A 13,487-nucleotide genomic window follows, 5' to 3' on the forward strand; every position below is an offset into this window, starting at 1 on the left:
ATCACTATTATGTGGAAAATGACTCCTTTGCCACCCCCTGAAAAAAATTACCTTCCTTGTCCCTCCCTGGAAAAATCCTGCGGACGTCCATTGGTTAAACACCTTCCATTACCTTTGTATTTCTATTATGTTTCTCTATACTGGGGTCCCGGGTTCATTATCCAGTGAAGCATAATGGTTCGGATCCCACTTTAAACTGTAGGTCCAGTTCCGATCAGCCTTTCTGTGCATAAATTGGACTCAAAATAAAAACTTGAACTCTTTCTCCATATTCTTGTCTCAGGAGTCTGTGGAGCAAGCGAACAAAAGCAAAAGTCCTTCGACCAAGTAGTGACTTGAAAGGGTTCGACCAATGAATGCATGAGAGGAAATGGGGCAACATGACTTCAGCCAAAAGCATTTTGCAGCAGCACTCGCTCGCTTTATCCCGTTCTCTGCTGTTATGCATGGCATTTCTCCACAGACTCCTGGCACAGTGTGTGTACATGGTCATGGTTTCACTGAACTGTTTTTAAAAAAATCACAGCAACCTGTAAATCAGTTTATCCTCAACTGCAAAATAACCCTGCAATTAATCAATCACTCCAGTGACCCCACCTCCGGTATGGGAGTCTCAGAATCATTAACTGAGCCGCTCACTTGGAAAAATGTCCCTAGACTAATTTTCGCTCACCAAATCAACTGTGGTCCCATCGGAGATTTCGATCCACAGGCTTCCAATTGCATTTGGTGCAACATATTTAACAGTATTAGGGTGGATTTCAAAACCTGGCTAAATCCTGGAATGTCACGACAAATTTAAACAATCTGGAGATAAGTTTATTGTGTAACAGATAAGTTGTCCATTGAATATAATAATCAGCATTTGGCAAATCGATATTTCAATTCTTGGGAGATGAAATGAATATATTGTAATAAACTAGTATTCAGTAGAGATAGGACATTTGCACTAAATAATATATAATTACTGGGAAGTGTTAGCAAATAATGTGAATTTGACACATTTTCTATTTTTTAAAAAATAATTATTGAATGCATACGCCTTGGAGAAGCCAATTTTTCTCCTAATTTCATTTTTAGTCAAAACATGATTACAAATTTCTGAACAGCTAAAACCTTTGAAATTGTACCGAACTATTACCACTACCATAAGATTTTTTAAGTCTTCAGTTCACGAATGAAGCAAAAGGTGTCTCTCACGATCCTTAAAATTGCATCTTTAAAATTGGTAACTGTGCAAACACTGTATACCACTTCACAAGTTCAGATGCTAATAGGTAATAACTGCTAACGATAAGGGGAAATAATATTTCTCCTACAAGAATAAGAGAATAGCATTGGCACTGTTGAAAAATGCAGCACATGTAGGTCGTAGCAGTGAATGTGAGTATATAACAAGTTGATACACTGCCACTTTACGAACACACTAGTAGAAAGTTGCATTACCTGTACATTACGATAGAGGTTACATCTTTTAATGAAACCCTTCTCCGCATGGTTTTGAAATTTATTCCCCAATACGAACTAGTCAAATAAATTACATAAACTTCAAAATGCGAAAATTGTGGTATTTAGATTGAGTTACCATATTTTATAGATTACATTGACATTTATTTGGTCATAAAATAATTATTGTGAGATTTACTTTGAAGGCCATGAAGCAATAATTACAATTTATATTTTATATATCGTCATTACAACACTAGCAGATTTATTTACTGCGGTGCTACACACAGAACAAACTATTCGCGACTAAAATTAACCGATATGCCATCTGGTGGGATTTTCAGGAAGTACTCTAAGTAGGATACGTTGTGTTGAAGTCGTTTAAAGCATGGGGAATATGCGAGAGATTAAGGTCTACTGTTCAGGTTTTTTTTTTTTTTTTTGCTCTAAATCGTTTTATGGGTCAGAACAAATTAAAAGTTTTCAACCAGTGCGTATACATAGTTTCGTCTGCATTTATCGTGTTATTTTTGCTTATCATAATTAAATGCTTCGTTCTCAGTACAGCTTCACGTTTGTTAGAGTACCTGGAATTCACATCGCATTCGCAATATTTAAAAATAATGCGTAATTTAAACGTTTTCTACCATACCAGTCATGACAACAAGCTGCTATTTTGTACTACTGCTGAATGTAAACAAAGATTTATCCTACTTTGAGCGGCCATATTGGAAGCGACACTAGCGCTCAGGTGGTAATTTTAATCGCGAATTTGTTACAGCCAACATATGTGGCTGTTCAGTGTTCACTTCAAAATATTATTCATGTCGGTTGTGAAAATAAAATACCAGTATCACAATAGGAAATTTAGTCATGTGAGATATTTATATAAAATAATTATTATTAGTACACTCTTCACTCAACCAAAAAAAGACTCTCTTTTGGTTTTCTCGGAACATTCTGTGTTGAACCTTCCTTTCTAAATTTGTTTACTATGTATTGAACTGTGGAGTGTGATTTATTGACTGTTTGTCCAATTTTTCTTAACGAATAATCTCTAAGGGCCAAATTTATAATAACATCCTTCAGATCGGAACTAAGTCCCTTCACCTTGACCATTTCGAACACGCTGATACAGGATAGGCCTACAACAATACCTACGCCAGCATTCCGCTTGACGGGGAGCGCGCCTGCATGTTCAAACTTGTTACGAAGTTGCAAACTGCACGAAATCGCCCGAATAGCGGTGGCGCTGTATGCGAGGAAGATTGAAACTCTTGCCTGTACGAATAACAATGTTGCATGAAACAGCGTGTTTATCTCTTTTCACACAAATTATATGCTCTGTTTATACACTTTGAACGTACATTTTTATTGACATTTGTTGGTGAAACCTTTATTAACATTAATTTCCAGGTACATATGAAAATGATTATATTTACTAGTTGATTTGACATTTTTTCCTTGGATATTCTATGTGCACGAATAACAATGTTACATACTGTACATCAGTTGAACGTAACATTTCAATACTTAGTAGCTATTGGTATAATGATTACAAGGAAATAATGTGTACAGAATATCATCACGTACTGAAATGGTACGATATAGTCTCGATATTGATTGATTTGTTGTTTTGAGTCCACTTTATGCACAGAAAGGCTAATCGGGACTGGACCTACAGTTTAAAGTGGGATCCAAACCACTGTGACATGTGCCTCCACCGGGTATCGAACCGTAGTGGAAATGTCCATTCTGATTGCAGATAATTCTATGATATCAAGGATGGATTTAAAGACGATTTCTAATTCCGTCGGGAACTGAAAACGAGAAAGTTCTCACACGATAGGAAGCTAGAAGTCGATCGGAAAGTCAAGACGGACCTAAGTGTCGTATGAGACTGGCTTTACACTAATTCTATTTCCAGTATTTTGTTTAGTGAAAATATGAAAGCAATGACTCTAGTTGCAAAAAATACCATATTTTTAAATATTTTTCAACTTAAAAATGTATATTGTTTCAAATTAGTGCTCATAAATACATAAAATATTCCATATTATTTCTTTCCTGAATGAAGCATGGCAGAAGGACTCAAATGCCTATAAACTCGAGAACATATCAAAATCAGCACCGCCAACCTTAGCATGTCGAATTCTTATTACATCTATTGTTACAATGGTAAAATTAGCATAGTTTGTGAGACTACACACACTACCCCTTCAAAATTTACTTCATTTAAGAGGTAGATTTTAACAAGTCTTCGATCAACGTACTGTTAGAAATGGTTGTTAAATAAATAGAATTACAACATGTAATGTCAAAGGACAAATTACACCCTAGCTTACAAGACTGATAATCGGCAGAGAAAAAGAAAGCTTTGTGACGTGACGACAACCTAAGGTTGAACCAACGCATCAAGCAACAGAGCATACTCACGTAATAAGTGCACAGCGAGAATGACGGGCGACGCCGAACAACAGGATGATGCAGAACAACAGCAACAGGCTCAAGAGGGCCATGGTCACAGGCCACCTTGAAAGAAAGAGAAACCGAATCGTCACATAAATGCACAATTTCACGCAGAATTACAGATGTTTCCAGCATACATGCTTACAAATTTACGAATAAAAATTCCATGCGGTTCACAATATTTCCTCTTGATTTTATTCATTAATACAGTGTTTACTTTAAAAAAATGATATCAATCAGATGTAAATATATCAGTAATTACATAGTCAAGGTAAAGGAAACTACACAGGTAGTTATAATGTTCTCAATAAGATTTATGCATACAAATTTGAATAAGAAATTCAAAGATACGTGGGCGTCACAAACGATTGTTCACAAGTGTTCAATATGCGCACCGGCTGAGACACGGCACACGTCTAATCGTGCAGCTCCTGAAAAAGACACTACAGCATGTCTGCGGTAACAGTGCGGGGCGATTCTCTGCTGGAGTTCCTCTATGCTTGTGGGAAGAGGAGGACATAGACGAGGTCCTTCACATAGCTTCAGAGAAAAAGATCACAAGGGATCAGATCTGGTGAACGAGGTGGCCATTTCAAAAGCACATTATCTTTATCACTAGCACGCCCGATCCATCGCACAGCACAACTGATATTGGATGGAGCAGAGATAAGAGGAGCGAAAGCAGCGAGTTAAGTTTTGCAAGGGAAATTTGACGTGGTGTTTACTTTCATCGACAGCTTATTCAAGATCATTTAATATTATTCTGTTGAAAGATTTTTCTCAGTAGCAATCATTCCTAATTTTCAGTTATTATTAGTAGTGCTGGTATTTCTGCAGTGCAATAAGTTTACCTGAAGAAAAATGTCAGTGTCTTTTTGCACGATGGTATAAACCAGCGTTTTTTTTCTTTTTTCTTGCGTAACTGAAAATAAATGTATGTAATGCAAATGAACGTCGGGAAGGGCGGGGGTTCGAACCGATCCATTGACCAGCTCCTAGAAGTTGGCATCCTTCATTTCAAGTTACAAAAAACAGAAGGTATATTATTTTTATTGTAAATAATAATAACAGAAATAAATTTCCGTTAGATATTATTCCAACCATGGGTGTTGCTAGAATTTTTTGCTGGAGCTCGGGATATGATAAAACTTGATTAGTAGAAATAATAACAATAATAAAAATTGATAATAATAATTGATTTAGTTTATTTTACTTCGCGTTTTGTGCCTCTTGGCTAATTTGCGAAGATGGGGATGAGTGATGAAATTGATGAATGGACATTCACAAACAACCAAGCCGGAGCGGGATTCGAACCCGGGACCCTTGGCGTCGCAGCGCGATGTGCTAACCACTCGGCCACAGGGTCCGGCTTGATAATAATACAATTGTTATTTTACAGTGATAAATATTATATACTAATAAAAATAAACATAAGAGAATATCTAGTAAAAAGTTATTTCATACATTTCTTGTTCACATTTCACTCAGTGTACTAAAATTCATAGTTATTGTATTTGTAATTAACTCTTGCATACATCACTCGCAAAAAGGCTTCTAAAAGGTAGGAGAAAATTTTACTCATAAGGTTTATGTTGGACCTCTCCCATAAAACTATATTTTTTGGAATATTGAAAACTGTGGAATTATTTATTTCTTGGATTAAATGGTAGAACATAGAGATACAACATGGTTCTTATATTTTCCTTTAAATTTTTTTGATCTAACACACTTTCTACTTTCGCTACATTCTGTTCAGATACTAACTAAATGATCTTTATTTCTTCTATTAACAATACAAATAACAAGCTTTCTTCTTTTTTCTACTTGAAACGAACGCTGCCAATTTCCAAAGGGGGGGGTCTGACTCCCCTCCTTTCGACGCCCATGATTCCAACAGAATAATCGAAGTAAAAAAAATGCGCGAGATCGAAAAGTTGAGTGTAAAATGCAGGCTCCATATTTTTATTATTTAATCCAAGAAATGGGTGGTTCAAGTTTTCAAAAATCCAAAAATTAGATTTCTTATGTGAGAGGTCGCACTATATGACCAAAATTTACTCCTAACTTATTATCTTCAACAAGGCGTGTGAATGTAAATAACAAAATATAGCACTTAGCATTTCAGTACACTAACTGTATTTGAAATGTAAAAAAATAAATAAATAAATAGTTGCGCTGCATATTTGCTCATCTGGTGGACCGAATAGAACAGCCTGCCCAAGGAAGGATGTAATAAAATTATTATACAAATAAAAACTTTTATTTTATTAGTTTATAGTAGTTATTGTTGTGCAATAACATATTATAACCATCATTATAATTTTTAATGTTTTAATTTTTATCAGAGCCTGAACAACCTCCGTAGAAAAATTTTCAGGTACTCCCATGGTAATGCACTTCAATGTAATCAAATAGGACAGTATTTTTAGTAACTTGCACATTTACATACGAGGGGGGGCTGGAAAGTTCATGAAATCACCCAGAAGAAATAAAAATTGAAACAAATTGTTGTAGCCATTAGAAAGAGCATATATTGTAAACCTCTTATCCTGCATATGATCCTTTTGTCATTGTTATTTTTTTTGTTTCACGTTCAGTAAGAAGAGATGGCGGAGGACCTAAGGAAATTTGAGAAGAATGAGCTTCGCAGTGTCATCAAGTTTTTCGTGTTGCAAGACAAATCCCCCATGGATATCCATAAAACTTTGCATGAGACTTTGGGGGAACATGCCCCAGGATATACAACAGTAGCCAAATGGGTGAGGCGTTTTAGGACTGGACATGGTGAGACTGAAGATGAACCCCGCTCTGGCAGGCCTGCAAGTGCAGTGACTAGGGAAAACAATGTCAAAGTGCACGACATGTTCATGGAGGATAAGCGCATATCCACCAAAACCATTGCTGCGTATCTGGGGATATTGCGTGAGTGTGTGGGTGTCATAATATCAGAGTATCTGGACATGCGGAAGCTCAGTGCGAAATGGAACCCAAAATGTCTGAATGCTGACCAGAAGAGAACACGAGTGCAGATGTCACGGGAGATCGTGCCCAAATTTCAACACCCTTATGATTTTTTGCGCTGTCTGGTGACTGAAGATGAAACATGTATTCACCATTATGATCCACAGACTAAAAAGCAACCCATGGAGATGCGCCACAGTGGGTCTCCTCGACCGAAAAAGTTCCGAAGTCAAAGGTCAGCAGGGAAGGTTCTGGCATCGGTCTTTTGGGATAAGGACTGTGTCATCCTCATAAAATATCTTAAACAGGGTGAAAACATCAGTGCTGCTGTTTATTCCCAATATTTGATTGAATTGAAGGCGGCTCTGAAGGAAAAACGTCGGGCAAAAGTGAGCCGTGGTGTGCAATTTCTCCAGGACAATGCGCCCTCGCACAAGGCCCATCAAACCATGCAATTGCTGGCGGATCTGGGCTTTACCTGTGTACCCCACCCACCCTATTCCCCTGATATCGCCCCATCCGACTATCACCTCTTTCCAAACCTCAAAAAACATCTCAAGGGCACACATTTTCCGTCCGAAGAGGCACTGGTTGAGGAGGTGGAGGGCTGTTTTGCATGGCAGGACAAAACCTTCTATTTGAAAGGGTTACAAATGTTGAAACATTGTTGTGAAACGTGTATTGAGCTTCGGGGGGAATACCTTGAAAAATGTATTAAAATGGTTGTTCCAGCTGTATTCCTTCTGGGTGATTTCACGAACTTTCCAGCCCCCCCTCGTAGCTTTCACAGACCAATTTAATTGTTCTTGTAGCTTATCATTCATGTGGCCTCGCCCTGTAAATCGCACACAAACAATTCGTCTGTTTTTTATTTTTCATTCGTGGGTGCATTGAGAAATATCATATTGAAGCATCTGGTACTCGTATTTGTGTATAATGGTGAAATCTTTATTTTCCACTGTGATATCCACAACACTGACCAGCTATAAATTCGAATTGCTCTGCTTAACTCACACGATGGAAACTTGTTTCGGCACAAGGCAACAAACAATCTTATTTGTAATATTAACTCGGCAGAGAAAACTTTACGGTAGTAAAGCACTGCCATAGTGCTTGCTTAGTGGTAACGACCATTTCCTGTTCTAGTAGTTACGTATCTTTTCCAATCCATTATCTCATAGCAAACACAGACACGTCCTAACACCAAATGCAGCCAACGCGAAGTGCAGACGACAGCACGAGCCGAACGACGACGTCACAACATGACGCAGGTGTGTATTGCGCGCAACGCTCGGCCCGAAAATTAGAAACTCGATTATTTACCTAAAAACGAACGCATATAAACGTGGGAAATTGCAGGGGTCATTTGTCGATGGTGTAGATTTTAAAAATGATATTTAAAAAAAAAGTAGTGGAAATGTCCATTGGCTTATCCGTCTGCGTTCCACTTACAGTCGTCACCCCCATTTTTCAACTTGACTCGCCCAGTTAGCGCATGCGCGCTGACGTCGATGGTCGCGACTAATGCAGCCAAGTGTCAGAGGCAGAGAGCACACTCGGATTTCACCCAGTGGGCCAGTCCGCACCTGGTTCTGTTACCATGTCGATACTTTTCAATGCATGAGAATGCACTCACTCTATGCTCAAATAGGCCAATTGGGCCTGGACTGTTTTATGTGACATTTGAACCACTCTGCAATGAGCCTGCACCGGGGTCGAACCATTGAACCCCTGATTACATGGCGGCAGCGTCTGATTACGCCTCCGAAGAGGCCCTAAATAAATATTTCTGTTCGTGTGTATGTGAGTCTACATAATACTGAATCCGCGCGCGCGCGTGTGTGTGTGTGTATGAGTAGCTATATGACATGTACACAATATAATGCCACCTTTATATTTCTGGGATGTTACAATGTCTCAGTTACGACACATTATGTTCAATATATGTAGGGACGTCATTAAGAGGTAGCTCGGGGGCACTGACCCCTCCGGAACTTCACGTGTTCCCCATAATTTTCCGTGGCTTTGAGAAAAAAAATGTACTTTAATATTAAGCTATATACACCTTCCAAGTTATTCATTTGCATGTAGATCACAACCGGTTTCATGTTTTTAACTATTGTACTTGCAGGGATATGCAATACATAATGTATAAAGATAAACTATGTAACTAAATAGCCTACACACATACAGACACACTAACTTGCCCCCCAAAACATACCAGCCTAGCTACGTTCCTGCTCATACGTAATTTGTAATGCATCTCCCATGTGTGCCGTATGGGTATTGCCTCCTCCCAATAAAATTAAAGTTGGCGCCGCTGAGGTGCGGTAACCGCTAAGCCACGAAGACCGGTTGAAACGTTGATGTCCGCGTGCACTTTTCAATATGTGGCCTTGGAACAAAAATAAGGGGGGGGGGAGGCTTGTCCGGGCAAGCCTTTAAAACGCGCGAGGGAAAAAAGTTTCCTGGCGATTCTACAAATGCGACCTCTCATTAGTCCAATTGCAGCGCGAAATTGCCCAGAGGCCGGATCGGAGCCAACTTTCGCTGCCCCTCGAACGGAGGCAATCCGCTCCTCTCGAACGGCGTGACGTTTGCCAACGGCGCCGCAAAAACCAGATCGTATTTCATGGCCCCCTGGCGCCTTTCCTTCTGGTCCGGATGATTGGTGCTGCCGACTGGCGGCGAAATCATTAAACTCCCTCTTTTGTTTTTCCTGAGGTGTAAAAAGAGAGAGAGAGAGAGAGAGAGAGAGAGAGAGAGAGAGAGAGAGAGAGAGAGAGAGAGAGAGATAGAGAGAGAGAAGGAAAAGAAGGGGGAGAAAGGTGAATCAAAAAGACAAACAGACGGGATGGAGAGCGTTAGAGGGAGAAAGAGATGAAGGGTTAGAGAGAGAGAGAGAAGAGGGGGCAGAGAGGTTCAAAGAAATTGGACGGAATTTTTACACACAAGGAATCGAAAAACTGGTCACACGATACGAGAAGTGCTTGAAACAGCTTGGTGACTATGTCGAAAAAAGTTAAATGTTCATGCGTTTTCGTCCAATATTTTTTCTTTCTAATGTGTTTTTTTTACGGGGGGTGTAACTTACTTTTTGTTTCACCCACGTACTTCTTTTTGTGAGTAAAAACTTGATTTTGATTTTTAAACAACGAACGAGGAAGAATTAGCCATACTCCGAGAAGCACCAAGTGAATGCTGCGAATTCTCATCTTAGTATTTTCTAGTGTTTCATTTAAATATAAATAATGTTATTTGGTTAAAAGACAAAGCATAACATGATTAGTCAATCACGTTGGCTATTGTTACCAGTCAAAGCAGCTGCCTCTCTGGGTCACTACACTTATTTGTTTGTGAAAATAGGTTTTTCAGTTCCATGTGTTCGGAATTAGGACATGGAATTATTTCTTCACTTTCATGTGTTCGCAATTACGACATGGAATTATTTCTCACTTTCATGTGTTCGAAAATATGACATGGAATTATTTTTCACTTTCATGTGTTCGCAATTAGAACATGGAATTATTTTTCACTTTCATGTGTTCGCAATTAGGACATGGAATTATTTCTCACCTTCATGTGTTCGCAATTAGGACATGGAATTATTTCTCACCTTCATGTGTTCGCACACATGGAATTAGGACATGGAATTATTTCTCACTTTCATGTGTTCGAAATTAGGAAAATTTAGGCATTGTTCGCAATTAGGACACAATCCTATTTTCACCCCTCGCCTTGGGGGTGGGGGAAGGCGGCTTCCTACGTTTCATTTTCGGATAAGATGACCGTAGTTTCTTTTTTACCCATTGTTGCTCTTAAGCTTTCACAAGATTACATCAGAATTCTAGTACAGACCGCGCTTTGAGCCATACTGATAGTGTGGTCTGCGGTTGTCAACGCGAAATTGGACCTCATACACTGACTGCGGTTTGCCACACATGGCCAGCAGTACGTCCGGGAGATGAACAAGGGGGGGGGAGGGGGGGCTGCTGGTTTTCCCATCATGCTTTGCGGATGGTCAGCGGGAGAGCTTCCGGTCACAGAGAATATTCGCCATCTCGGTGTCCCTTTGATCACTGCAGCTATCCTTTAGTGGGGAGCTGATTGGAGAATCGCTACCGACGAGCATTGGAGAAGGGCTCAGAGAAGATAGGTCAAAGAGATACTGAGCCGTTCTGTATACGAAATTACCACTGAGAAGAGGAAATCGTGCTACATTGTCAGAGCTTGCCTAAAGTTTACAATATTTTACCGTTAAAATTAAGTCTTCCTGTTAATTTACTAAGAAACGTGGGGCTTTTTATTGAGAGCGCAGACGCATTCATACTTCTGTATGCTGTGGTCAAATGAAAAGTTATAATGGTTGTTTTCTTTAACGCGTGGCGGAACAGCCTGTGAGGTCCAGAGCCTACCTACAGACTGCCGTACCACTTGCAGACGTGGGAGATCACCCAACCAGTTACGGGGTGACGTGTGGTCAACACGACGAACCACCAGTCGTTGTTGTTTGTTTCCATGCCCGGGTTATACTAGTCATTCGTAGCTCCCCAATTTCCTCACGATGGTGGATGGACACTGGTTCCATTCCCCTGAGCGCGTCCCGTAGCCGGCGCCCAAAGCGTGAATGCTTACGTAGATCGCACGGCCACGGTGGTTAGCGCTTGGAACATTGAATACACTCACACATGTTATACATGAGCGTCGGTTGTCCAGTCTGAGTGTCATGCTGAATATCCAGATTCGATTCCCGGGTGGGTGATCTAAGATCGGAATTTTCCCGGCCTTGCCCTTGCATAAAGCGGCTCTACGGTTCAGCCAGCTTCAAATAAATAAGTACCTGAGGGGCAACCCTAGGGCCGAAGCGTGGTTCTGATCACACCCCCTCCAAAACTGGCTGAGATCGAGAATGTGTATATCCTCCCTAAATGTGCCTACATGGCACGGTGCAATGTGTACCTTACCTCCACCTTACAAGCAGTCAGGATGAGAATGAAACAGACGCCAAAAATGGCGACCCGACAGATTCAGTAAGGCGCCTAACTAGTCGCATTTTGCAACTTATAAAGTTAATTGACTCGCCACCCTCAGAAAATGTTCTATTCTCAGAGCAACAAAAGCTCTCGGCAGTCAGCGATCTTTGTCCTTTTTCTAGGCGGGTAGAAAGAGGCTGCGTTGGCCCTTGAGCCAATGAAAAAAAGGTTCGTTACCATGGAGACGACTTGCTCTTTTGTACTGCATTGCCAAACTTAACAGCTGCAACGTTTTAGCAATCACGGGATGCCTCTGATCTTCCCTATCTTCTTGGTTCATATGAAAAGAGACATCACAAGTTAAACCCTTATGCCTTACTAAAGAAGGTCGGTTTGTCCAGTTTTCGCGGCAGTGGTTAGCGTGTTGCGCATACATTTGTGCATTCTCTTTCAGCGTATACGTAGCATGGCTTTGTCCCAAACTGGGGTTGACAGTAGATAGCGACAAGACAGCGCGGTTTCTGGTGGAAAGGTCAACGTTCGGCAAGCGGGGGACAGGAACAGCTTGGGCCAAGCCCCGTTTTGATGGCAGCGCAGATTGGTTTCTGGTAGAAAGGACAACGGCAATCGTGAGAGGTGGGAAAGCGACAGCTTAGGCATAAAGTAGTTTACATAGCGACGACGTCGCGTGGTGTTCGGCAAACGCGGGAACAGTAGCAGGTTAGGCCAAACGCGGTTTGGACTGGCCTAAGTGTGGTTCAGATTGAGAGTAACGGAACAAATGACACCGCTCTACACATCCTTGGCCAGCCCTTCATCTGGAGACAGCACATCTAGACTTGTTCTTATATCGTGTGGACTGTATTTGCGACAATTAGCTAACTCTCTAGCATTCATAAACCCGAAGGTTTATGGCTTCAGCAACACAAGCCTTCCATTTCTCCCTATCATGAGCAACATCAATCAAATCTTTTCCATCCTTACCGATTTCTTTTAGGTCCAGCTCAACGTTATACAGGGTGTGCCACTCGTAAGGGGCCCCGGAAAAAGTGTTATAAAAATCTTAATAAAAGAGGATATGAAACCAAATTTGTACATGACATACCTTTATGGTTGAGAAATGAAGGTACAATACAAGAAGTGCTGGAAGTGACCCCCTCCCCCACCTGTATACACAGTTCAACACGGCGCTGCATGTTCGTGAATGTTGCTGCCAGAGTATTCAGCGTGACTGCTTGGATTTCACGGCGGATGTTCTCACGTAACTCGTCAATGGTGCGTGGTTTGTTCTTGTACACACTACCTTTAAGGTGTGTGTACAAGTAAGTCTTGGCCTTACTACTGGAAGCTACAGCAACATGTGCGACAATTGTTAACAATATTAATTTCACACAATCTGCAGGAGCATCCGTTGAATTTTTTTTTAAAAAAAGGCTAAATACCGGCATGGAAAAGGTTCAAGCTTCAGCACACCTAAAATTTCCCAGCCATTCTGCTTCCCGCCCCCAATACCCTTGCCCCGCCACTGCTCGACTCACTAGACACCCACACCAGAGGGATATTCCCATGACTCAACCCTAATAAAACGGTGCGAAATCTCAGCAGGTGGCAGCACTGTCGCTTCTACCCACGATGCAC

General features: G+C 40.7%; 1 protein-coding gene across 8 annotated transcripts in view; it reads right to left on the bottom strand.

Moving 5' to 3' along the window:
* Positions 1-13,487, bottom strand: part of tty (tweety) — a 189,916-nt gene that overhangs the window by 28,371 nt on the left and 148,058 nt on the right. For all 8 annotated transcript variants that reach the window (XM_083125497.1, XM_083125493.1, XM_083125498.1 and 5 more), the window contains one exon: positions 3,883-3,978. In XM_083125497.1, the coding sequence (XP_082981623.1) occupies positions 3,883-3,978 (96 nt within the window). The remainder of the gene's footprint in view (positions 1-3,882; positions 3,979-13,487) is intronic.

Source organism: Lepisma saccharinum, chromosome 7, assembly GCF_977018435.1.
Source record: "Lepisma saccharinum chromosome 7, izLepSacc3.1, whole genome shotgun sequence".
Classification (NCBI taxonomy): domain Eukaryota; kingdom Metazoa; phylum Arthropoda; class Insecta; order Zygentoma; family Lepismatidae; genus Lepisma; species Lepisma saccharinum.